Genomic DNA, 26,732 nt, shown 5'->3' with positions numbered 1-26,732 from the left:
TGATCCTCGGGTCCAGGGGTCACCGCTGAGCCAAAGATCGCGCCAGGGCGATCTGTGGACAGTGCACACCGGCGGTCCGCTCCCCAGCGGGACTTCGAGACCGCCGGCGTGTCTCGGCTGGGGAATTTTTCGCCGATCCGATTCTTGCCCAAAACGGCCAATACCACCGAGAAACCGGGCGGTGAACCAGTGCAAGTTCTCGGCCAGAGTGTTGGTAGCAGCTGGTATGCCTCCACCCATTTGGGACACCAAGCCACAGTCTCTCGCCGCTCCTGCTGTATCTGCCCACATCCAATTACCGACCTGGACCTTGATAGAAGCATAAAAACAAAGAAAATAGGTGCAGGAGTAGGCCATCCGGCCCTTCGAGCCTGCACCACCATTCAATAAGATCATGGCTGATCATTCCTTCAGTGCCCCTTTCCTGCTTTCTCTCCATACCCCTTGATCCTTTTAGCTGCAAGAGCCATATCTAACTCCCTCTTGAATATATCCAATGAACTGGCATCAACAACTCTCTGCGGCAGGGAATTCCACAGGTTAGCAACTCCTTAAGTGAAGAAGTTTCTCCTCATCTCAGTCCTAAATGGCCTACCCCTTATCCTTAGACTATGTCCCCTGGTTCTAGACTTCCCCAACATCGGAAACATTCTTCCTGCATCTAACCTGTCCAGTCCCGTCAGAATCTTATATGTTTCTATGAGATCCCCTCTCATCCTTCTAAACTCCAGTGTATAAAGGCCCAGTTGATCCAATCTCTCCTCATATGTCAGTCCAGCCATCCCTGGAATCAGTCTGGTGAACCTTCGCTGCACTCCTTCAATAGCAAGAACGTCCGTCCTCAGATTAGGAGACCAAAACTGAACACAATATTCCAGGTGGGGCCTCACCAAGGCCCTGCACTACTGCAGTAAGACTTCCCTGCTCCTATACTCAAATCCCCTTGCTATGAAGGCCAACATACCATTTGCCTTCTTCACCACCTGCTGAACCTGCATGCCAACCTTCAATAACTGATGAACCATGACACCCAGGTCTCGCTGCACCTCCCCTTTTCCTAATCTGCTACCGTTCAGATAATATTCTGCCTTTGTGTTTTTGCCCCCAAAGTGAATAACCTCACATTTATCCACATTATACTTCACCTGCCATGTATTTGCCCACTCGCCTAACCTGTTCAAATCACCCTGCAGCCTCTTAGCGTCCTCCTCACAGCTCACACCGCCACCCAGTTTAGTGTCATCTGAAAACTTGGAGATATTACACTCAATTCCATCATCCAAATCGTTAATGTATATTGTAAAGAGCTGGGGTCCCAGCACTGAGCCCTGCGGCACTCCACTAGTCACTGCCTGCCATTCTGAAAAGGACCCGTTAATCCCGACTCTCTGCTTCCTGTCTGCCAACCAGTTCTCTATCCACGTCAGTACATTACCCCCAATACCATGTGCTTTGATTTTGCACACCAATCTCGTGTGTGCGACCATGTCAAAAGCCTTTTGAAAGTCCAAATACATCACATCCATTAGTTCTCCCCTGTCCACTCTGTTAGTTACACCCTGAAAAAATTCCAGAAGATTTGTCGAGCATGATTTCCCCTTCATAAATCCATGCTGACTTGGACCAATCCTATCACTGCTTTCCAAATGCGCTGCTATTTCATCCTTAATGATTGATTCCAATATTTTCCCCACTAGTGATGTCAGGCTAACTGGTCTATAATTAACCGTTTTCTCTCCTTTTTTAAAAAGTGGTGTTACATTAGCAACCCTCCAGTCCATAGGAACTGATCCAGAGTCGATAGACTGTTGGAAAATTATCACTAATACATCCACTATTTCTAGGGCCACTTCCTTAAGTACTCTGGGATGTAGACTATCAGGCCCTGGGGATTAATCGGCCTTCAATCCCATCAATTTCCCTAACAGAATTTCCCGCCTAATAAGGATATCCTTCAGTTCCTCATTCTCACTAGACCTTTGGTCCCCTAATACATCCGGAAGGTTATTTGTGTCTTCCTTTGTGAAGACAGAACCAAAGTACTTGTTCAATTGGTCTGCCATTTCTTTGTTCCCTATTATAAATTTATCCGAATCCGACTGCAAGGGACCTACGTTTGTCTTTACTAATCTTTTTCTCTATAGAAGCTTTTGTAGTCATTTTTTATATTTCTGGCAAGCTTCCTCTCGTACTCTATTTTCCCCCTCTTAATTAAACCCCTTGTCCTCCTCTGCTGTATTCTAAATTTCTCCCAGTCCTCCGGATTGCTGCTTTTTCTGGCTAATTTATATGCCTCTTCCTTGGATTCAACACTATCCTTAATTTCCCTTGTTAGCCATGGTTGAGCCACCTTCCCCGTTTTATTTTTACTCCAGACAGGGATGTACAATTGTTGAAGTTCGTCCATATGATCTTTAAAGGTTTGCCATTGCCTGTCCACCGTCAACCCTTTAAATATAATTTGCCAGTCTAATCTAGTCAATTCGCGCCTCCTACCATCAAAGTTATCTTTCCTTAAGTTCAGGACCCTAGTTTCTGAATTAACTGTGTCACTCTCCATCTTGATAAAGAATTCTACCATATTATGGTCACTCTTCCCCAAGGGGCCTCGCACAACAAGATTGCTAATTAGTCCCTTCTCATTACATATCACCCAGTCTGGGATGGCCAGCTCTCTGGTTGGTTCCTCGAAATATTGGTCTAGAAAACTATCCCTAATACACTCCAGGAAATCCTCCTCCACCGCATTTCTACCAGTTAGGTTAGCGCAATCAATATGTGGATTAAATTCGCCCATGATTACTGCTGTACCTTTATTGCACACATCCCTTATTTCTTATTTGATGCTGTCCCCAACCTCACTACTACTATTTGGTGGCCTGTACACAATTCCCACTAGTATTTTCTGCCCTTTGGTATTCCATAGCTCCACAAACCGATTCCACATCATCCAAGCTAATGTCCCGCCTTACAATTGCATTAATTTCCTCTTTAACCAGCAACACCACCCCGCCTCCTTTTTCTTTCTGTCTATCCTTCCTAAATACTGAATACCCTTGGATGTTGAGTTCCCAGCCTTGGTCACTCTGGAGCCATGTCTCCGTGATGCCAATCACATCGTATCCGTTAACTGCTATCTACGCAGTTAATGCAACCACCTTATTCCGAATACTCCTCGCATTGAGGCACAGAGCCTTCAGGCTTGCCTTTTTAACACACTTGGACCCTTTAGAATTCTGCTGTAAATTGGCCCTTTTTGCTTTTTGCCTTGGGTTTCTCTGCCCTCCACTTTTACTATTCTCCTTTCTATCTTTTGCTTCTGTCTCCATTTTATTCCCCTCTGTCTCCCTGCCTCGGTTCCCATCCCGCTGCCATATTAGTTTAACTCCTCCCAAACAGCACTAGCAAACACTCCCCCGAGGACATTGGTTCCGGTCCTGCCCAGGTGCAGACCATCCGGTTTGTACTAGTCCCACCTTCCCCAGAACCGGTTCCAATGTCCCAGGAATTTGAATCCCGCCCTTCTGCACCACTGCTCAAGCCATGTATTCATCTGAGCTATCCTGCGATTCCTGCTCTGACTAGCACGTGGCACTGGTAGCAATCCTGAGATTACTACTTTTGAAGTTCAACTTTTTAATTTAATTCCTAGCTCCCTAAATTCATCTCGTAGGACCTCATCCTGTTTTTTACCTATATCGTTGGTACCTATATGTACTACGACAACTGGCTGTTCACCCTCCCTTTTTAGAATGTCCTGCACCCGCTCCGAGACATCCTTAACCCTTGCACCAGGGAGGCAACATACCATCCTGGAGTCTCGGTTGCGGCTGCAGAAATGTCTTTCTATTCCCCTTATAATTGAATCTCCTATCACTATTGCTCTCCCACTCTTTGTCCTGCCCTCCTGTGCAGCAGAGCCACCCACGGTGCCATGAACTTGGCTGCTGCTGCCCTCCCCTGATGAGTCATCCCCCTCAACAGTACCCAAAGCGGTGTATCTGTTTTGCAGGGGGATGACCGCAGGAGACCCCTGCACTACCTTTCTTGCATTGCTCTTCCTGTTGGTCTTCCATTCCCTATCTGGCTGTGTACCCTTTACCTGAGGTGAGACCAACTCGCTAAACGTGCTATTCATGTCATTCTCAGCATCGTGGATGCTCCACAGTGAATCCACCCGCAGCTCCAGTAATGCAATGCGGTCAGTTAGGATCTGGAGGCGGATACACTTCCCGCACACGTAGTCATCAGGGACACTGGAGGCGTCCCTGACTTCCCACATAGTATAGGAGGAGCATAACACGTGTCCGAGCTCTCCTGCCGTGACTTTACCCCTAGATTAACTTAAATTGGCATCAACAATGCTAAATGTTACTTACTGATAAAGAAAAGAAAAAAGAAAAGCTACTTACCAATCACCAGCCAATCACTTACCCCCTTGGCTGTGACGTCACTCTTCACTGCCGTCGCCCTCCTGCACCAGCTCGTGGTGCTCCCTGAAGTAGTGAGCCTCCACGCTACTCCCGAGGCCGCTGCTTGCCGCTCCTTTTATGGCCCCGAGCTGCCGCTGGTGTTCTCACGCATGTCGGGGCCTCGACGCTGCAGAGGGATGTGATCGGGGCCCAGGAGAGGCGAGAGTTCAGGGCCCAGAAGTGGCTAGGGGCAGCACGGGCCAGCCCACACTGCGATATGTGTGCGCACTAGGTCTGTGCAGTAGAGCAGGTCTCCAGTCATCTTGGTCAATCCTTGCCACTGGACCAAGACCTAGCTCTGTCAAGCCCGTGTGGTGGCTGGTGTCCAACAGTCACCCCACGTTAAAAAAATCCACGCACAGGCATCTTCCACCCTTCAATATGTAGTTCAGGATCTGGAATATTTGGTCCTTCATTGAAACACCTGTGAACTCATCCTTTTTTGGCGTGGAAGCAAGTCATCCTCGCTTCGAGGGATGATGACACCAAGCCTCCACAAGGGTGTACATGGGGCCCACTGTAGGACCATTGCAGGGTGGCAGGACGGCGTCCTGGGTCTCCCCTCACCTTCGCCCACCTCCTCCCCATGGAGGGGCGCCAGAGTCTTTGGCAGGCGAGGGTCCCTGCCGATGAGGAGCTCCCTCGCCGGTACCGCTGACCTCCGGCAGTGTTGGGGGCCTGGAGGGAGGGCACTGGCCGGCAGCTCAACCCAAGCGGTTCTCAGGGCCCAGGTGCCGACACAGCGTAGAGAAAGAAGGAACACCTGTAAATGCTGGGAGACTGAAAGTAAAACAAAACACAGCAGGTGAGTCGGTCCCAGAGGAAAGGAAACGAGAATAAGGGCAAGGTTTCAGGCTCAGCGGGAAAGGTCACAATCCCAGACAGAATCATTAATCGGACAGCACAGTAGGCCATTCGGCCCATCCTGTCCGTGCCGACTCTCTGAAAGAGCTGTCCAATTAGACCCGCTCCCCCTGCTCTACCCCTCCATTGCCTTGACAATTCCCTCCCCTTTACATCAATCTGCCTTCGCTCCATCTCTGAAAGCTGCTGAATTATCAGCATCCGCTCTTGTTAATCAGTAATATTCCGCCATTGTGTCCTTTCAGCCTGCACCTCACTGCATGGTGAAACGCATGATTTTATCCTCTCCGATGTGGCTGACTGCTCATGACCCAGCCAATAAGTCAGAGAGAAATCATTTGAGTGGAAAACTCATTAGAGTGTAAAGAGTCAGCGTGTTGGCACCTCGGTCTCCATCTGCATGCAGGGGCCGACAGACCCCGGGGCTACATTATGCTTTGCCTTTTTCCCACAGCTTTTAGACGTACACTTTCGACTGGCAGCTAGCAGCGTGGGATTTAATTATTGCAACTTTTACTCAATGCTTAATTATTTCCCCTCCTCCTCTCCGCACCTCTCCAACAATCGCTGACGACTGAAGGGGGAGGGTTCTACAGGTTTCACCTGCCCTCCGCTCCACCTCGCCCATCTGGCCCCTTCTCCACGCAACAGAGCCTAAACCGCGAGAGGCTTCATCTCCCCGAAGCCACAATGTTAACGCAACGATGGACAAGTTCGCGTTAAACTCAATCTCCGGGCTTTAGTTACCGCAGTCGTTAGCCCAGGGGGCTTAAAACAAAACACGTTAACCCGCCCACTGAAAGTAAGGCACGGTGGAAAGTGAACCACTCAGAGTGTTGGCGGACTGATTATCCATGGGGTGCTTCGCAATGCTTCCTACTTGGCCCTCTTCTGACACACGTGCGTTTTCAAGAGCTGGACTGTGAACCCCCCCCCCCCCCCCAACTTCCCCTTTGTCCCCCTCTTCCATCCTTTCTACTTCCTGCCCCCCCTCCCCATTCTTCTCCCTTCCCCTTCTTCCCCCTCGTCTCCCCGTCCACCCTTTCTCCACCCCCCTTCTTCCCCCCCTTCCCTCTCACTCCTTCTCACCTCCCCTTTATTCCCCCTTCTTTCCCCCTTTCTTTTCCCCCCTCCCTCTCCCCCCACTTCTTCTCCTCCCCTTCTTACCCCCCTCTCCCCCTACCCTGCTTACCCCCCTCTCCCCCTCCCCTTCTCTCCTTCCCCTTCTTTCCCCACCGTTTGTGGTGCAGGCTCGAAGAGCCACATGGCCTACTCCTGCACCTATTTTCTATGTTTCTATGTTTCTTTCCCCCCTCCTCCCCCCAGGTTTGAACTTGAAACATGCCTGGTCTGTGAGGCTCAATGCCGTTACCAGCTGAGCCACCAGGGGGAGCCTTCTTTAAAAGCACAATTCAGAGCCGCGTACGCAGTGGACACCCTGTGTATATAAAATAAGCAGCACTATCCTTCCTGCTGGGACTGAATTTGAGTGTCGAGTTGGAGCGTTGTGGTTAGCATCCCAGTCCGGGAAGGTTATTGATATGCGATTACCCAAATACTCGCCAGTCCATAATAAATATCAGCAAAGCGTCTCCTTTCTGACAGGGAGATCAGATATAGAGGTTTTAATCCCTCTGGTTAATGCATTGATAGAAAATTCCTTTGTAGGTCACTGAATGTTCATCTTAACAAGGCAGCAACTGCACCTAGAAGCAAAGTCTACACAAAGTACGTTGATCAGGGCCATATCGCAGGAACATAAACCCGACAATGGCTCTCCGGCAGGCCATTGGGAATCACAGAGTTACCAATCTACCCCTGTAGGTCAGAGAATAAGTAAACAATTTGCTAACTTCAGTCTAAACTGTACTGTTGCCGATATTAATGGGCAAATATTTCACGCATTCGGTGCGATACTGTCTGCTATTTAACCCATTGAAATGAAACACTTAGACAAGCACAGTGAGTGGTCACCAGTACAGCCAACAATAAGTTTTAGCTTTGCATACTTGGAGCTTTGCATGGAATGGACGGTGCAGAAATGGGCCATTTGGCCCAACAGGTCCGTGTCGCTGTTTCTGCGCCACACGAACCTCCTCCCACCCCTCTTCTTCTCACCAATCAGCATGACCTTCTATTCCTTTCTCCCTCATGTGTTTATCTAACTTCCCCTTAAAAGCATCTTTGCTATTCACCTCAACTCCTTGTGGTAGTGAGTTCCACATTCTAACCACTCTCTGAATAAAGATGTTTCTCCTGAAATGGATTTATGAATGACTATCTTATATTTATGTCCCCCAGTTTTGGACACCCCCCCCCTCACTGCCAATGGACATGAATATAAGGCAGTCACTAATAAATTGAAATTGAAAATCACCCCCCTCTGATTATAAGGCTTATCTGACTTAAGAACTAGATTGCGTTGAGGCGGACGACAGCAAAAGCAGCGGAGCCAGGGAATTATGTGAGACGTGGCAGTCGGACATGGGAGACACAGTGCGTTCCCACACGGTCCTTTACCTCTAAGATCCAGGCGTTACCTCAGCTCGGACTGAGGGATTGGGATTCTCCCCAGCCTGCTGGCTGTCAGTGGGATGAAGTTGGGCAAAGCTTCATTAAGTGTATAGAGGGCACAAGCTCTTCCTAAGTTGGCACCAGAAGGAGGGTTAACTTGGAGAATGGAGGTTCTTGAGCGACCTTGGAGTCTCAGTGTGTTGTTTGGAGTCAAGTGAAAGGCTCTGTTCTCTGAGGCTAGTTCTATTTTACGCCAGAACTAACATCCATCCCTGATGAGCGCAGATATTCACAGAGTATAGCACTGGGACTTACCTATTTGCCTCTGAGCCACAGGCATTCAAAGGCACTTCACGGGCCTACATCGGGTCTATTGAGTAAGAACCTCCTGTGTCCATGTTGTATGTTTTTTTGTGTCTGTCTTTTTCTCTCTCCTTCACCCAACAAGTCTGCTGTTCTTCAGAGGGATGAGGGAACCCCACACTGAATGGGGCTGGCGTAAAGCGTGGTATGGGTGCCGATTGGGGACATCGCTGTCCAATATCGCGAAGCTCCCCCCAAGAGCACCCTCAGCCCAGTTTGCACTGGCCTGGTCCAACCCCGGTCAGTTTGGAGGGTTCGCTGATCCCCAGCTTGTTTTGTTGTCATTGTCTGTGGAAACTAACTGTCTTCCTCATTCAGAGCAACTGGAGAGGATTGAAGAGGGGATGGATCAAATCAATAAGGACATGAAAGAAGCTGAAAAAAATCTGTCGGATCTGGGCAAATGCTGCGGCCTTTGCTCCTGCCCCTGCAATAAGTAGGTGTCAACTGTCGGTCCCAGGGGCCACCTGCCTGCCTGCATGCCTGCCTGAAACCTGCTTGCTCAGAAATAACACGGTTCCATACGGCCGCTGACCGACTCATAAACCGAGTAGCACTTTGAGAAGCAGTCTGCAAATATGCCGGTTTTTTCATTCCCTTAGAAATTGATTCCCAACCGAAGTCAAAAGGGATGTGCTGGAAGTGCATGGCAAGTCAGCCTGCATCTGTAAGGGAAAATACAACAACAACTTGTACTTTCGTAGCGCCTTTCAGTAAAACGTCCCAAGGCGCCTCACAGGCGTGTATGAGGCTAAATTTGATACCGAGCCATGTAAGGAGATATTAGGACAGATGACCGCAAGCTTGGTCAAAGATGTAGATTTTAAGGAGTGCCATAAAACAGGAGAGCAAGGTAGAGAGGCAGAGGGATAGGGAGGGAATTCCAGAGCTTAGGGCATCTGCAGCTGAAAGTATGGTCACCAAAATCAGGGATGGGCAAGAGACCAGCATTGGAGGAGCGCAGAGATCTCTCAGGTTCGTGGAGCTGGAGAAGGTTACAGGTAGGGAGGGGCGAGGCCATGGACATATTTGAACACGGGGATGAGAATTTTAAAATGGAGTCGTCGCCGGACTGGGAGCCAATGTAGTTCAACAAGTATGATGGGTCATCGGGACTTGGTGCCAGTTAGGATACGAACAGCTTAAATCTGTGACAAATGTTAACCAAGGTGGACGCTTGCTTGCTCAGAATGCTCCTCTCTCAGAAATAACATAGCCACCGACAAACTTATAAACCTCCCACTGATGAATACTGTGGCTGCCAACTGTACTTGGGATACTCCACTGGCAATGCTGTGGAAAGCACAATCATTCGGTAAGGAAACAGCTGGGTGTGACCCACGCATTTAGTGTCTTCGTCATCAGCAAAATAAACGTGCACTGTCGCCAAGGGGCAGCAGATGGGTTTGGTCACCTGTATGACGTTAAAAAGATAAGGCGAAGATCAGTCCAAGAGCTCTAAACAGGCGTAGGTAAGACAAAAACAGGATGGAAGGGGTGAGAATGGGTGAATCTGAAAATGGAGTAACTGATATAATTGGCTGATTCCATACTCCCTGCAGGGAGCACAGGTCACAGAATCAGCACAACAGTATTGTAGTCTTATCTGAGACCACACTCCTTTCAAACATGGCTCTCGCTTGGGAGCATAGTGTCACTGAACTTACTCATAATTTAAATGATCCCACCTATTATATCTTTCATATGTTATTATCGGTGCAGTAAACATAGAAACATAGAAAATAGGTGCTGGAGTAGGCCATTCGGCCCTTCGAGCCTGCACCGCCATTCAATGAGTTCATGGCTGAACATGCAACTTCAGTACCCCATTCCTGCTTTCTCGCCATACCCCTTGATCCCCCTAGTAGTAAGGACTACATCTAACTCATTTTTGAATATATTTAGTGAATTGGCCTCAACAACTTTCTGTGGTAGAGAATTCCACAGGTTCACCACTCTCTGGGTGAAGAAGTTTCTCCTCATCTCGGTCCTAAATGGCTTACCTCTTATCCTTAGACTGTGACCCCTGGTTCTGGACTTCCCCAACATTGGGAACATTCTTCCTGCATCTAACCTGTCTAAATCCGTCAGAATTTTAAACGTTTCTATGAGATCCCCTCTCATTCGTCTGAACTCCAGTGAATACAAGCCCAGTTGATCCAGTCTTTCTTAATATGTCAGTCCCGCCATCCCGGGAATCAGTCTGGTGAACCTTCGCTGCACTCCCTCAATAGCAAGAATGTCCTTCCTCAAGTTAGGAGATCAAAACTGTACACAATACTCCAGGTGTGGCCTCACCAAGGCCCTGTACAATTGTAGCAACACCTCCCTGCCCCTGTACTCAAATCCCCTCGCTATGAAGGCCAACATGCCATTTGCTTTCTTAACCGCCTGCTGTACCTGCATGCCAACCTTCAATGACTGATGTACCATGACACTCCCCTTTTCCTAATCTGTCACCATTCAGATAATAGTCTGTCTCTCTGTTTTTACCACCAAAGTGGATAACCTCACATTTATCCACATTATACTTCATCTGTCATGCATTTGCCCACTCATCTAACCTATCCAAGTCACTCTGCAGCCTCATAGCATCCTCCTCGCAGCTCACACTGCCACCCAACTTAGTGTCATCCGCAAATTTGGAGATACTACATTTAATCCCCTCATCTAAATCATTAATGTACAATGTAAACAGCTGGGGCCCCAGCACAGAACCTTGCGGTACCCCACTAGTCACTGCTTGCCATTCTGAAAAGTACCCTTTTACTCCTACTCTTTGCTTCCTGTCTGACAACCAGTTCTCAATCCATGTCAGCACAATACCCCCAATCCCATGTGTTTTAACTTTGCACATTAATCTCTTGTGTGGGACCTTGTCGAAAGCCTTCTGAAAGTCCAAATATACCACATCAACTGGTTCTCCCTTGTCCACTCTACTGGAAACATCCTCAAAAAATTCCAGAAGATTTGTCAAGCATGATTTCCCTTTCACAAATCGATGCTGACTTGGACCTATCATGTCACCTCTTTCCAAATGCGCTGCTATGACATCCTTAATAATTGATTCCATCATTTTACCCACTACTGATGTCAGGCTGACCGGTCTATAATTTCCTGTTTTCTCTCTCCCTCCTTTTTTAAAAAGTGGGGTTACATTGGCCACCCTCCACTCCATAGGAACTGATCCAGAGTCTATGGAATGTTGGAAAATGACTGTCAATGCATCCGCTATTTCCAAGGCCACCTCCTTAAGTACTCTGGGATGCAGTCCATCAGGCCCTGGGGATTTATCGGCTTCAATCCCATCAATTTCCCCAATACAATTTCCCGACTAATAAGTATTTCCCTCAGTTCCTCCTTCTTACTAGACCCTCTGACCCCTTTTATATCCGGAAGGTTGTTTGTGTCCTCCTTAGTGTTCAACTTGTTCAATTGGTCTGCCATTTCTTTGTTCCCAGTTATGACTTCCCCTGATTCTGACTGCAGGGGACCTACATTTGTCTTTACTAACCTTTTTCTCTTTACATATCTATAGAAACTTTTGCAGTCCGTCTTAATGTTCCCTGCAAGCTTCCTCTCGTACTCTATTTTCCCTGCCCTAATCAAACCCTTTGTCCTCCTCTGCTGAGTTCTAAATTTCTCCCAGTCCCCAGGTTCACTGCTATTTCTGGCCAATTTGCATGCCACTTCCTTGGCTTTAATACTATCCCTGATTTCCCTTGATAGCCACGGTTGAGCCACCTTCCCTTTTTTATTTTTACACCATGCAGGGATGTACAATTGTTGTAATTCATCCATGCGGTCTCTAAATGTCTGCCATTGCCCATCCACTGTCAACCCCTTAAGTATCATTCACCAATCTATCCTAGCCAATTCACGCCTCATACCTTCAAAGTTACCCTTCTTTAAGTTCTGGACCATGGTCTCTGAATTAACTGTTTCATTCTCCATCCTAATGTAGAATTCCACCATATTTTGGTCACTCTTCCCCAAAGAGCCTCGCACAACAAGATTGCTAATTAATCCTCTCTCATTACACAACACCCAGTCTAAGATGGCCTCCCCCCTAGTTGGTTCCTTGACATATTGGTCTGGAAAACCACCCCTTATGCACTCCAGGAAATCCTCCTCCACCGTATTGCTTCCAGTTTGGTTAGCCCAATCTATATGCATATTAAAGTCACCCATGATAACTGCTGCACCTTTATTGCATGCACCCCTAATTTCCTGTTTGATGCCCTCCCCAACATCACTCCTACTGTTTGGAGGTCTGTACACAATTCCCACTAAAGTTTTTTGCCCTTTGGTGTTCTGCAACTCTACCCATATAGATTCCACATCATCCAAGCTAATGTCCTTCCTAACTATTGCATTAATCTCCTCTTTAACCAACAATGCTACCCCACCTCCTTTTCCTTTTATTCTATCCTTCCTGAATGTTGAATACCCATGGATGTTGAGTTCCCAGCCCTGATCATCCTGGAGCCACGTCTCTGTAATCCCAATCACATCATATCTGTTAACATCTATTTGCACAGTTAATTCATCCACCTTATTACGGATACTCCTTGCATTAAGACACAAAGCCTTCAGGCTTGTTTTTTTAACACCCTTTGTCCTTTCAGAATTATGATGTAGTGTGGCCCTTTTTGTTTCTTGCTTCGCCCGATCTCGCTAACTAACAGTAGCTAACTGTTGACCAACAACTCCCCGATAAAAGCAATAAATGAAAGCCTTGCATTATATAGTACTTTTTATGACCTCAGGACAGTGCTTTACAACTTGTGAAGTACTCTAGAAGTATAGTCACTGTTGTAATGTAGGAAACGCGGCAGCTCCCGCAAACAGCAATGTGATAATGACTAAATAATCTGTTTTTAATGATGTTGGTTGAGGGATAAATATTGGCCAGAGAACTCAGCTTTTCTTCAAATAGTGACATGGGATCTTTAACATGAGGCCAAGAGAGCAGTCGGGGCCTCGGTTTAACGTCTCATCCAGAAGACAGCATCTCGGACGGTGCAGCACTCCCTCAGCACTGCACTGGAGTGACAGCCTGGATTTTGTTCTGAAGCTAAATGGAGTGGTACTCGAACCCATGATCTTCTGAGCTGGAGGCATGAGTGCTTCCCACTGAGCCACATCGAACACCCGCAGTAAGCAGTGACTGAGTGGCATTGGTGTATGGGTGAGGATGGGTTTTTGTCACCGCACGTAGCAACCACTCCAGAAGTGGAATACAGGATAGGAGAATGGATAACAACAACAACTTGTATTTATATAGCGACTATAACATAATGAAACATCCCAAGGTGCTTCACAGGAGTATTATGTGATATAAATTTGACACCGAGCCGCATAAGTAGAAATTAGGGCAGATGGTAGATTTTAAGGAGCGTCTTGAAGGAGGAAAGAGAGGCGGAGAGGTTTAGGGAGGGAGTTCCAGAGCTTGGGGCCCAGGCAACAGAAGGCACGGCCACCAATGGTTGAGCGATTATAATCAGAGATGCTCAGGAGGGCAGAATTAGAGGAGCGCAGACATCTCGGGGGGTTGTGGGGCTGGAGGGGATTACAGAGATAGGGAGGGGCGAGAGCCATGGAGGGATTTGAAGATAAGGATGAGAATTTGAAATCGAGGCGTAGCTTAACTGGAAGACAGGGATGATGGGTGAGCGGGACTTGGTGCGAGTTAAGACACGGGCAGCGAGCACAGGGGGTGATGGGTGAGCGGGACTTGGTGCGAGTTAAGACACGGTCAGCGAGCACAGGGGTGATGGGTGAGCGGGACACGGTGTGAGTTAGGACACGGTCAGTGAGCACAGGGGTGATGGGTGAGCGGGACACGGTGTGAGTTAGGACACGGTCAGCGAGCACAGGGGTGTTAGGTGAGTGGGTCATGGTGCGAGTTAGGACACCACTTTCTACAGGTTAGCTGCCTTTCCTTGTATCTGCGGCAGGATTGTGAGAAAGAGGTGGTAGACCATATGGCAACATTCAAGCTGTGCAGAACTCCATAGAGAAAAAAATTGGCCCAGAATTAGTTGGGAAAATAACAGCGGCGTTTAACGTGCCCGCCGTTATTTGTGTGTAAAAACCAGCAACCTGTGGTGAAGGAAAGTTACCCTGTGAGAGATAACCAAATGACTGAATGGTTTGTGCCATTCCGTCATTAGCCCTGTGGAAATGGCAGCTTACCATCACCCTCCCCGTGAGATTCCACAAATTGCTGGATTTCCGGCGTAAATCGGAATTAAACTCGCGCAGAAAGTTAGGGCTGGTACTTAATAGCGTAAGGACAAGATTTATGTTCCTGCGATGCCACTCAACCTCTCCGGCCCAGAAAGGGAACAATTGAAACTGTGGAATCTCATTCCTATAGGTAATAAATTGTTCCTAGAGATTTCTTACATTTAATTTCTTTTCCATTTCTTACTTTTCCTTTCCATCTTTATTTGCTCTCTGTCTTAATCCGCTCTTTTAATCCTTCTCTTTATTTCTCTTACTGTACCTAATTTGACGCTAAATTCATCCTATTTCCTTCTCTGTCCTTCCTCTTGTTTATCTATCCTTTACTCTCATTGGTTAAGCAGAGTGTTAGTCCTGTTGTTCACTGAGGTCCCAGATGCCCCGTTGCTTCACACTTCCAGAAAGATTGCAGGGCAAAACTATTTCCAGCTAAAGGTTGAGGGAAATAATCTAAGTCACGTGGCGCTCCACTCCAGCGAATTCTGGGCCAATATTTAATAGCGAGGAGATGGCTGAATCCCTCAGTGCATCATTGTTCAGTGATGCTCCATCCATGTCTGTCGCCGAGAGCATGCAAAAACCAAGCGCAGGCAGCGGAAGGAGCGTGCGGCAAACCAGACTCCCCACCCACCCTTTCCCTCTACCACTGTCTGCCCCACCTGTGACAGAGACTGTAATTACTGTATTGGGCTGTTCAGTCACCTGAGAACTCACTTGATTTCGAGGGACTGCCTATGATGATGATGTGTGTAGTCTGGCTCTGTGAACAGTCGATAATTTCTCAGCATGGTTTGAGTGCGTTTTGCAACGCTTTGATATGCATGTGGTTCGAATGGATGTTCCTCAATGCTGCACAGTTTAGTAACAACTCTGGCAAGATGTCTAAGTGGCGAGTAAGGCCCCCGATGTTAGAGATGGACGTGCAGATTCGGTCAGCACGAGCCCTGAATCGGGCAGGGAAACTGTGAAACTCCGGGGCTGCGGAGGCCCGACCAGCCCTCATTTGAATCAATTCTCCCCAGCATCCCGCCCAAACCTGGCCATTTCCACCACCTGGTCGGCAGGTGGCAGCGGGAGTTTGGCAGCAGGAAGCCGCAGCCAGGTACCCGCCACAACAGTCCTCAGCAACCTCTGTAAGCAACTGAGGGGGAGAGGGGTTCCTGGAGTGAGGGAGGCCCAAGGCTTCCTTGTTGGCCCACATGAAACCTAAAATAAAGTTATAAAACTTACCTGCTGGGCTTCCCATGGCCCACCATTCGATTCCCACAGGTCTGGCCTAGCAGGGAATTATCACACCTTCCCAGTTTAGACTTCAGACTAAAACGGCAGACTGTGACCAGAATATATCTATGTTGAGTACTTACAGGAGGGGAAAACTCACCTCCTGATTCCCCAAAGTCTTTCCACCATCTACAAGGCACAAGTCAGGAATGTGATGGAACACTCTCCACTTGCCTGGATGAGTGCAGCTCCAACACTCAAGAGGCTCAACACCATCCAGGACAAAGCAACCCGCTTGATCGGCACCCCATCCACCACCTTCAACATTCACTCCCTCCACTACCGGCGCACCGTGGCTGCAGTGTGCACCATCTACAAGACACACTGCAGCAACTCGCCAAGGCTTCTTCGGCAGCACCTCCCAAACCCGCGACCTCTACCACCTATAAAGACAAAGACTGCAGATGCAAGGGAACACCACCACCTCCACGTTCCCCTCCAAGTCACACACCATCCTGACTTGGAAATATATCGGCCGTTCCTTCATCGTCGCTGGGTCAAAATCCTGGAACTCCCTCCATAACAGCACTGTGGGAGCACCTTCACCACACGGGACTGCAGCGGTTCAAGAAGGTGGCTCACCACCACCTTCTCAAGGGGCGATTAGGGACGGGCAATTAGGGCTGGCCTTGCTGGCGACGCCTACATCCCGAGAATGAATGAAAAGAACAAAGCTTGGTCAGATCTGTGTCCGCAACTCACATAACTCCACAATCTCCATCAGTATCTATGTTTCTATTTCCATTTATCTGTCTCATGCTCCTTTACTTGTGAATCTGACTTTCTATTTTCTGTTGTGAAATGGCCACAACAGTTAGCCAGTCACTGGGGTGTTACCAGAAAATATTTCCCTGCAGTATGTGTCTGCAATACTGCAAATTGATCAACTTTACATGTTGTGAGCAGGCAAGAGCTGAGCCTAGGTCCTATTCTCCATTCAGTGAGCAATGGTTGCATTTTATAAGGCAGCTTTTTACATCAGAACCTAGAGCAGCTCCCCTGATAGAAAACCGCATTCTATTTCAGTAATTGAGTCAGATCCCAAAGGAATAAAATTTACTATCATCTGCCTGGATATGCCCCAGGACCTGCTCCCCCAGTGTTTTCTGGAAGTCAGTATCTATTATCAACGTCCTCGGTACAACACACAGGCATATCAGAGGCACTCTGGGTCATAGACAGAGGGGTGTTACAGTATCAGAGGGTGTGCTGTGTCCCTCCTTTACATGTGAACAATGACAAACAAGAAAAGACCCTCTGGTCCATCCGGCCTGTCCCACACAATTGCGATACCTTGTGTATCACTATATATACACTCTCCACCCCACCCAAAACCATGTGATCTCTTGAGACAGGCAAAAAAACATTAAAAACCCAGGCCAATTTGGGGACAAGAAAAATCGGAGAAATTCCTCTCCAAGCCCCGTAGCCGATCGTAACTAGTCCAGCAGATCATCCTGGTCCTGATTTCCATGCAGTACATACCTCTTATACACGGTGATCTCTGCCCCAGCCAGGAACAGATCCAGCTCTAGCATGAAGGAATTCATAACATTCCTTTCTCCTTGGCATTTATATAGCGCCTTTCATGACCATTGGACATCCTCAAAGCATTTTACAGCCAATGAAATACTTTTGGAGTGTAGTCACTGTTGTAATGTGGCAGCCAATTTGTGCACAGCAAGCTCCCACAGACAGCGATATGATAATGACCAGGGCATCTGTTTCTGTTATGTTGATTGAGGGATAAATATTGGCCATGACACCAGGGGATAACTCCCCTGCTCTTCTTCGAAATCGTGCCATGGGATCTTTTACGTTCACCTGAGCAAGCAGACGGGACATCGGTTTAACGTCTCATCCGAAAGACGGCACCTCCGGCAGTGCGGCATTCCCTCAGCACTGTACTGGGAGTGTCAGCCTAGATTTTGTGCTCAGGTTCCTGGAGTGGGACTTGAACCCATAACCTTCTGGACTCAGAGGCGAGTGTGCTGCCCACTGAGCCATGACTGCCACTTTGACCCTCAGATGATAATGTTGTTAAAATGTTGTGACTTACAGTCCATCCAAAATTGGGAATACCACACAATCATCTGTCAGCTATTCAGTCCAGTGTGGATGAATCTCCCAGGGATGCCACGAGGCCAGGGAATGGAAATGTCCTGTTGTTGCAGTACACTCACCTCCATCAAGGTTAGGGTGCAAACACCAATATTGCAATGGAGCACGGAATTGGTTCTATTTAGAACTCCTCGCCCCCACCCCCCGCCTGACCCAGTCAAGAATGAATTTATAAGATTGCTAAAATGCTGAACCCATTTGTAGGACATTTCTCTGTCCACTATTTTAACGGGGCTGATTAATTTTAAGTAGCAGATAGCGGAATGTGGTAAGAACAGGTGAAGCGTTTGGTCGCAAATGTCATCTTCTAGCTTGTAAAGAGAAAACATGAAATGAAAGACCAAGTTATTACTGCAGTAAACACAGAAAGGGGCTGCGATATTATTGCCGGTTAAAGAAACCTAGCATGATCTCTCCATGGGCTATGTGGTGCTGAGCTCCCAACACAGACCATCAGTGGGTGGGAAGGCTCGTTGGAGATAGAGCTACAACGCTGTGGTGCCAAATCTCTGGTGCCTGCTTCCATCGAGTAAGGTGCCAAGTTGGGATCACAAGATCGCTAAGTGAACAGAGTTTTATTTTGACCCAGTGCTACATTTCCCAGCATTGCCCACTGTCGGGGGGCACTTGGCCCGGTGGCCTGCTCCGGGATTATTCTATCAGGCTCGCTGCCTGAGAGCATCCCAGGAGCAGTCACCCTCAAAATTACACCCCTGTCTATGGGACAGTGCCTGCTTTCCAAATGGCACGGCTGAGATTGAGTGCCCAAGGTAACTGTCACAAAGCATTATTTTGCCGCCTGGGCTATCAGCACCATTGGAACATGAAACTGCAAACATACCAACTGCCAAAGCTGGAAGTTACTAATCTGAGCCGTAAGTATACAGAGCTTGGCATAGGTATACTGAGCTGGCCATGGCCACAGCGAGCTGGCTGTAGGAGTTACAGTCTCCTACTGAAGTTGGTCATGATGGTGCCTTCCCAACCTGGCCCTTTCCACTCCGCTATTTGCAGAGGCTTTTTTCTCCATCTTCATATAAACGAATTGAAATATATATGTTTGTTGAATTCATGGCAGCACTTTCCATTATACAGAAGACACTAAAGAATTTATACAAGTGTGACATCAAATCTCATACCTTTCTAACTATAATTGTAAATCGCCCGGGCACTGCCTATGGCCAGTTCAATCTCAGCATTTTTATCGACAAGGTGGCAACTGTGTTGGGAGAAGGACTTCAGAAACTTGCTCTAGAGCGTCACCTAGTGACCAGTAGCTGCAGCTGTATCATTATGGCAGCTGACATAGCAAAACTGAATTGGGAAAGGACTTGCATTTCTATAGCGCCTTTCACGACCTCAGAACATCCCAAAGCACTTTACAGCCAGTGAAGTACTTTTGAAGTGTCGTCCCTGTTGTAATGTAGAGAAAAACAGTAACGTACAATCATATATGTTGATTCAAGAATGTGACTAAAGAAACGTGACAACTGGAAGAGACATTTGTGGTCAGGAAGAGCACACCATACCGCAGATTTTGGATAAGTATAAAAGCTTCAACTTCTCTCAAGCAGTACCTTTAAGGCTGAGACCCACTGCCAGCTCTTTGAGCTATTATTTTAAAGCAGGGCTGTAATAGTTTTCCTGGACTCACAGCCAAGCCCATAGAACCCACCTTCAGGAGAGAAGAAGGGAAAATTGACGGGGAAAGAAAAAACAGGTACACACCTAAAGCAATTACATAAAAGCGTGTTTTTAAAAATACCTTTTTATGGGTGTGCATATTTGGTGAAACGCCGACACACTTTGCACGTTGCTTGCGGTAGAGTAACGGAGAGACGGTGGATTTGCTGGCATGTCTGCATGCTCTGGAGTGATTGCAGCTCGACCCAATTTATTGCCTGGTTTCAGCTTCTTCAAACACAGATCTTTTGGATGGACGTGAGGGGAAATCTTTTGGAAAGTATACCTCAAGGTATTGTATAAAGCGTTTGTAACTATTGTGTCTGTATCTGATGCCATGGGTTGTCCACTGGCCTGTGGGTAGAATATGGATACGGTGTGCAACAATATGGAAGGTGCTGGCTTTAAACCATGGTGATTTGGAAACAACCCAAACTACTTGTACATTTTTTTGCCCTTCTAAGGTTAAAGAACTTTGAGGCAGGAGGAGCCTACAAGAAGGTGTGGGGGAATAACCAGGACGGTGTGGTGGCTAGCCAGCCAGCTCGAGTGATGGACGATCGGGAACAGATGGCGATGAGCGGTGGATATATCCGAAGGTAAAAGATTTTAATTTGAGTCGATTAGATGTTGTTACTTTCCATCGGACAGTCTTTGCATCCGCTGGTATAAGGTGCTCATTCTGTAACTATACATTTTAGTCCATGTGTGCTGAATATGGGCTAATATCTGAGGAAGAGTTGCAGGTTGCTGCCAGATCACCATAGCATAGAGTGAACTACTATGTTGATAAATGGTCTCTGTTATACTCTTTAGTTCCCAGGCTATTAAAATAAGAACTACAAACAAGCTCTCAATGGAATGCTGGGACACGGTACCCCATGGAATGCTGGGACACGGTACCCCATGGACTGCTGGGACATGGTACCTCGTGGAATGCTGGGACATGGTACCCCTTGGAATGCTGGGACGGGGTACCCTGTGGAATGCTGGGACACAGTACCTCATGGAATGCTGGGACACGGTACCCCATGGAATGCTGGGACATGGTACCTCGTGGAATGCTGGGACACGGTGTCTCTATTGACTTGCACAGCAAGATCTATAATCCACCACTGTGGGCTGACACCACGTGGAGGTTGAATGCTTTGCAAAAGGGAAAGAGGGAAATTCCGAGGGAGAGTCTCATATACCACCTAGAGAATGGTTCAGAGCATTACTTGTTCGTCTAACATGATGGTCAGTAATACTCCTCTGGTTTCAGTTGAGAACACCTCAATTGTACACTGGTGCTTGAGGCACCACAGTCATTTAAACTTACCACAGCTTGAAGTGAGTCTTTGGGTTGCTGTGGTGTGCCATAGAATGGTACAACACAGAAAGAGGCCATTCGGCCCATTCTCACCTTGTATCCGCACATGGACAATTCCTTCAGGGATCAGTGATATCCGTCAGAAGGAGATTGATCTTCCACCTCCTTGTCTCGGGGTCACGGAGTCAACTGTAGTGTCCATACACTATTGTGAATTATGATTAGATAACTCACCACAGACCAGGGATCAGAATTTGGGAACCTTCTGATCTGTATAGTTTAGTTCCACACTTCAGATTGATTATAAAGAAAGACTTGCATTTTTATAGCACCTTTCACAACCTTAGGATGACCCAAAACGCTTTACAATTAATGAAGTACTTTTGAAGTGTAGTCACTGTTGTAATGTAGGAAATGTGGCAGTCAATTTGCAAGGTCCCACAAACAGCAATGTGATAATGACCAGATCATCTATTTTTTTGATGTTGGTTGTCGGATAAATATTAGCCAGAACACCGGGGAGAACGCCCCTGCTCTTCATGGAAATAGTGCCATAGGATCTTTTATGTCCACCTGAGAGAGCAGACGGGGCCTCGGTTTGACATCTGTATCCGAAAGATGGTACCTCCGACAGTGCAGCCTCAAGCACCGAGTGTCAGCCGAGATTTTATACTCAAGCCTCTTGAGCGGAACTTGAAACCACAACCGCTAAGGTGAGAGTGCTACCCACTGAATCATGGCTGACACTTTAACATAAATGATGTGGTATTTACGTTGCATGAGGCAAGGATATTGCAAAGCTAGATTGAAAAATGCAGCCAATCTTGAATACTTTGATTAGGATATGCTGTAATTAGGCTTTTGCTCGCTCACCTGTTCGGGCGCTCAATTTCAGCAGAGCAGGTCTCCAGTCGTCCTGGTTAACCCTTGCCACTGGATAAAGGCCGAGCTCTGTCGAGACCGTGTGGTGGCTGGTGTGCAACGGTTATCCCACGTTAAAAAAATCCACACACAGGCCTCTTCCACCCCTTCAATTGGAGTTCAGGACTGGAACATCGGGTCCTTCATTGAAACATCTGTGAACTTTTGTGGAAGCAAGTCATCCTCGTTCGAGGGACCGCCCATGATAATGATGATGAGGAGGATTTCTTATAAAAGGCAGAATTTGGTTTTGTCCAGAAATCTGATCTCATTCTCAGGGTAGGTCTAGAAGCAGAGCTGGTCTGTCACCTCCACTATTGGCTCCAGCTCAGTGACTTTAGTCATTCTGATTTGACTTTGAGTCAGCTTGGGTCAAACTGAGGTCAATCGCAGCAGGCTCCCAGGCTGCCGCTGGTTTCAACACCTTCCCTTATATAATTTGTCTGATTGCAGAGTCACAGAAGACGCTCGGGAAAATGAGATGGAAGAAAACCTGGACCAGGTGGGCAGCATCATCGGCAACCTGCGACATATGGCGCTTGACATGAGCAACGAGATTGGCTCCCAGAACGCCCAGATTGACCGGATTGTGGTCAAGGTAAGAAGCTTGACTGTATTATTGGAAATTCTAGGCAAAGAGCAAAGGCCCATGGTGTAGGACACTGCCCAGGAGAGAAGACGAGATAACCCATATCCTCACATCTCTCAGATGGACTTCAGTTTTTTAGGGCCCAAGTTTCCACATGATTTGCGCCTGATTTTTAGGAGCAACTGGTGGAGAACGGACTATCTTAGAAATCGCAATTCTCCACATTTTTTTTTCTGCAGTTCTAGTCAGGTAGAACAGTTCTACTTTGGAACAGAATTTTTTCTTCAAAAGGGGGCGTGTCCGGCCACTGACGCCTGATTTAAAAGTTTCCACAGTGAAAACGTACTCCAAACTAAAGTAGAATGGAGCAAGTGAAGATTTTTGTAGAACTGAAAAAACCTGTTCTACACATAAAAAAATCAGGCGCAGGTTACAAATTAGGCATCCAGAACGAGGTGGGGGGGGGGGGGGAACTCATTAAATTCTACAATAAATCCTTATTTATACTTCTACAAATATTATACAAATAAATCCAACCTGAATAAACATTTATAAGCAAAGAAAAGATTAAATAAACCATCTTCCTACCTGTGTGAAAGTGCTTCAGGCACGGAGAATTCTGCAGTCAGCCTGAGGCGCCCGTTCTTTCCGCGGGGGGGGGGGAGGCGCCCGTTCTGCCCGCGGGGGGGGGGGAGGGGAGGGGAGGCGCCTGTTCTTTCCTGTGGGGGGGGGGGGGGGAGGCGCCCATTCTTTCCCGCGGGGGGGCGGAGGCGCCCTTTCTGCCCGGGGGAGGGGGGGGAGAAGGGAGAGGAGGCGCCCGTTCTTTCCCGCGGTGGGGGGGGGAGGCGCCCGTTCTTCCCGCGGGGGGGGGGGGGGGGGAGGCGCCCGTTCTTCCCGCGGGGGGGGGGGGGGAGAAGGGAGAGGAGGCGCCCGTTCTTTCCCGCGGTGGGGGGGGGAGGCGCCCGTTCTTTCCCGTGGGGGGGGGGGGGGAAGGAGACAGTGAGAAGGCTGCAAGTGCTGATGTGCTGATGGCAATGTGCTTTTATTAAAAAATTTCAAAAATTAAACAGCTACAAAGAACTACAAAAATGGCCGAGTGCCACTGTTTTTTTCACACTGAGCATGCGCGAACGCTCCAACGCGCACGCGCAGCGTTGCCGGCAGGAAAAAAACTAATTTAAATAGTACCCGGTCCCTCCCACTTACACAATCGGCGCGAGTGTAGGCTCCGCCCCCCTGGGCGCCGCGCCAAACAGACAAGGAGCTGCAGAACGCTCCAGAATCGCGATTTTTTTTTTTTTTTAGGCGCCGTTTTAGGCGCGATAAACAGCTGGGCGCCCGTTTTTTATCGTGTGGAAACTTGGGCCCATAGAGTGTAGTGTCATTTAAAAGGAAAGAAGTGTTGGGCACTAAAGAGGAGGCCAATGCCTTGATTTAGTGGTCGGCATTATTTGAAAGCCATTGGTGATGGGGCCAAAGCCATTTGATCAAGATGGGCAGGGGGAAAGTCTGCAGTATATGTCCTAAGGTGCATTGTACATGTTATCATTGAGAATTCATTATCTTTGGTCATTTACATCCCCCAAACGCTGTGTTTCTTTAGTTCTAACCTTCTATCATTCCTCCCCCCCCCCCACTCCCTTCGCCCAACCATTGAGTTTTCTGCCACCTTGGACTAGCTCGTTGGAATTCCCTCCCTAAACCATTGCACTCCTCCATTACAGAGCCCCTCAAAAGCCTCTGGGGCCAAAATTCAGCCTCCCAAAAAGGCCACTTACCGCTAGAACGTGGCGGCCACGATCGTAATGCACCTCGGGGATTGTTCTGGCGATCCCCACTGCTGCTGACCATCTGAAGCGCGTCATCAAAACGTGCACCACCGCACTCCCGCATCTGCATGGCACCTCCCGCGGAATTAAGCGGCAAAAATCCACGATCCGTCGCGCGGTGCCCCCGACAGCCTTTTCTGCCGGGTGCACCTTCCTCTCTGTGTGAGCCGTGGTAGGGCGGCGGCCCTTCAAGGGGAGGACGCACTGCCGTGGTTGCCATGATTTTTCTTTGCCTGACGACTTCCCGATCGGCGGGACAATTATGGCCCCGGGTTCAGCCGGGGCCGCCAATGGGCCAAGATCAGACCAGCTACGATCTCATTGAATGGCGGAGCAGGCTCGAGGGGCCAAAATGGCCGCCTCCTGCTCCTATTTCTTATGTTCTTCTGTAACAGCAAGTAAGCTTTGTACGTTTTCCTTTCCAGGGCGATATGAACAAAGCCCGCATCGATGAAGCTAACAAGCACGCCACCAAGATGCTGTGAGGTGCTCCCAAATGAGAATCCTCCTTTCTGCCAGAGACACCCATTCCATCCTCCATTGCAGCATCTGAACGGCACTGGAGGGGCAGAATCCCTGTGCTGTGATAGGAAACCACAAGGTTCAATCTCATTCTGTACAAATTAATTTCTTTTATAATTTCCTTCAGTGTAGCGAATTGTTCCAGTCGTGTACGGTGTATATTTTAGTGTCGATGTGTGTAATTGCCTGGCCACAGTGAACCCAGTGTATTATTCTGTCCCTTCTCTCTGTGCGGCGCGGTTCTTTTTAATGAATGAATTGTTCTCTGTGCAATCATGTGATAACTTGAGCATGAAAACCAAGCTGGATGTGCGCAGCTGAATTCCGGTAAACGTGCAGCAAATCCCTCGACCTTCTTCAAAACGACATCCCAGTACAGTAAGGGAGGGGAGGGGGAGCCCTCTGAGATTGGGGCTTATCCAGAAATCACAGGCAGCAAGGAGAGACTCTGGGAAACCCTCGGGGGAATTCTTCTCACGGTACAATTTGCCACAGCACTAGAAACCTCCCGGTTTCGTTTTGTGTCCCGGGTAGCTGCCCGTATTATTTTGCCAATAAGTACTTCCCGGGTTATTATTCTTTTTCTTAATTCTATTATGGCAAGAAACACGATGCCCCCCCCCCCCCCAAAAAAAAATCAGAATTCCCTTGAGGGAACGGAAATCGGGTCTGGGATCAGATGGACGTGGATCAGAACTGAGCTGTGCTTGTTCATTTTAAAGAGACAGTACAGCCTTCACCTGTACGTCCGGGAATTGAAATTAGAAATACATGTGCATGACAGAATGTCCCTTATTTCTCGCGGGAATAAAATCATGCAAATTCTGAATAGCTGATAAAAAGCAGAAAAGTATCAGACATGCAGCCAGCGTCTGGGAAGTAAACACGATAACGGTGACGATTTTGGGTACAGTCCCTTATTTCAGAAGCAATAAGCTGTCTTTCCTCTTCCCGTTCCTGCTCCTGTATGCTTGCTTTATATGCACATCAGAAGCCATTAAAATATTAAGACGCAAAGAGCATTCACTAGAGTTGGCCTCTCACTTTATCTTTTGCTGTGGTCTGGAGCAAAGATCAGAGTCCCAGGCTAGTCTCTCCCAGCCCTGGTTTGTATCACTTCGAATTAACTCCCTATCCCGTAATTTCAAATTGCTATTAACCTTTTTTTTAACCTCAGGAAACAATATGATTTATATGTGGTAGTTTTTAAATTTAATTTGAAACACTGTTAAATTCTAAGACTTGGGTATCTTGTGACCCAGCACTCCTTATTCTTAAACAGAATCTTACAGCACAGAAGGAGGCCATTCGGCCCATCGTGTCTGTGCCGGCTCTCTGAAAGCGCTCTCCAATTAGTCCCACTCCCCTCCTGCTCTTTCCCCATAGCCACGCTAATTTTTCCTTTTCAAGTATTTATCCAATTCCTCGGCTTGAAAGTTACTATTGAATCTGCTTCCACCGTCATCAGGCAACACGCTCCAGATCACAGCAACTCGCTGCGTAAAGAAATTCTCCTCATCTCGCCTCTGGTTCTTTGCCAAATAGGATAAAGCTGAGTCCAGGGTTGCCGACCCTCCTGCCAGTTTCTCTTCTTTCCCTTTTGAAAGTTACTAATGAATCTGCTTCCACCGCCCTTTTAGGCAGTGTATTCGTGACTGAGTCATGAACGTGGATATAGAATCATAAAAATGTCAGTACACACGCAGTTTGATTGGCTCGTGCCTGTGTCAGTGCTCGCTCCACATCGGATGATCCCTAATAATCCTCTTCCCCTGCTCTTGCTACGCATCCTTCAATATCGTTCATCTGAAACCACTCGGGTTCCGTAGTCACCTTGTGGTAATGGAGTGTCGTCACAAGTGCACTGCTTTCCCTTTCCAAAACGGGTCTGCTTTTCTGGCCAACAATACCAGCGACAGATCAAATAAAGCATTCAGCCTGTAGTCCCACAAAAACAGGACATTAGCGGGATTTGTGATGCGAGGATGGTTCAGGAGTTGGACGTACCTGCA

The 26,732-nt window shown here is 47.8% G+C and overlaps 1 protein-coding gene across 1 annotated transcript in view; it reads left to right on the top strand.

The window, feature by feature from the left end:
* Nucleotides 1-25,265, top strand: part of LOC139239236 (synaptosomal-associated protein 25) — a 539,314-nt gene extending 514,049 nt beyond the window's left edge. Inside the window, exons 8-11 of the mRNA XM_070867927.1 lie at nucleotides 8,532-8,649; nucleotides 20,012-20,146; nucleotides 22,234-22,378; nucleotides 24,624-25,265. Of these exons, the coding sequence (XP_070724028.1) occupies nucleotides 8,532-8,649; nucleotides 20,012-20,146; nucleotides 22,234-22,378; nucleotides 24,624-24,683 (458 nt within the window). The 3' untranslated portion in view covers nucleotides 24,684-25,265. The remainder of the gene's footprint in view (nucleotides 1-8,531; nucleotides 8,650-20,011; nucleotides 20,147-22,233; nucleotides 22,379-24,623) is intronic.
* The last annotated feature ends 1,467 nt before the right edge of the window (nucleotides 25,266-26,732 follow it).

Source organism: Pristiophorus japonicus, chromosome 26, assembly GCF_044704955.1.
Source record: "Pristiophorus japonicus isolate sPriJap1 chromosome 26, sPriJap1.hap1, whole genome shotgun sequence".
In the NCBI taxonomy this organism is placed as follows: Eukaryota; Metazoa; Chordata; class Chondrichthyes; family Pristiophoridae; genus Pristiophorus; species Pristiophorus japonicus.
Note: the sequence above shows the minus strand (reverse complement) of the source record. Positions and strands in the feature narration are given on the sequence as shown.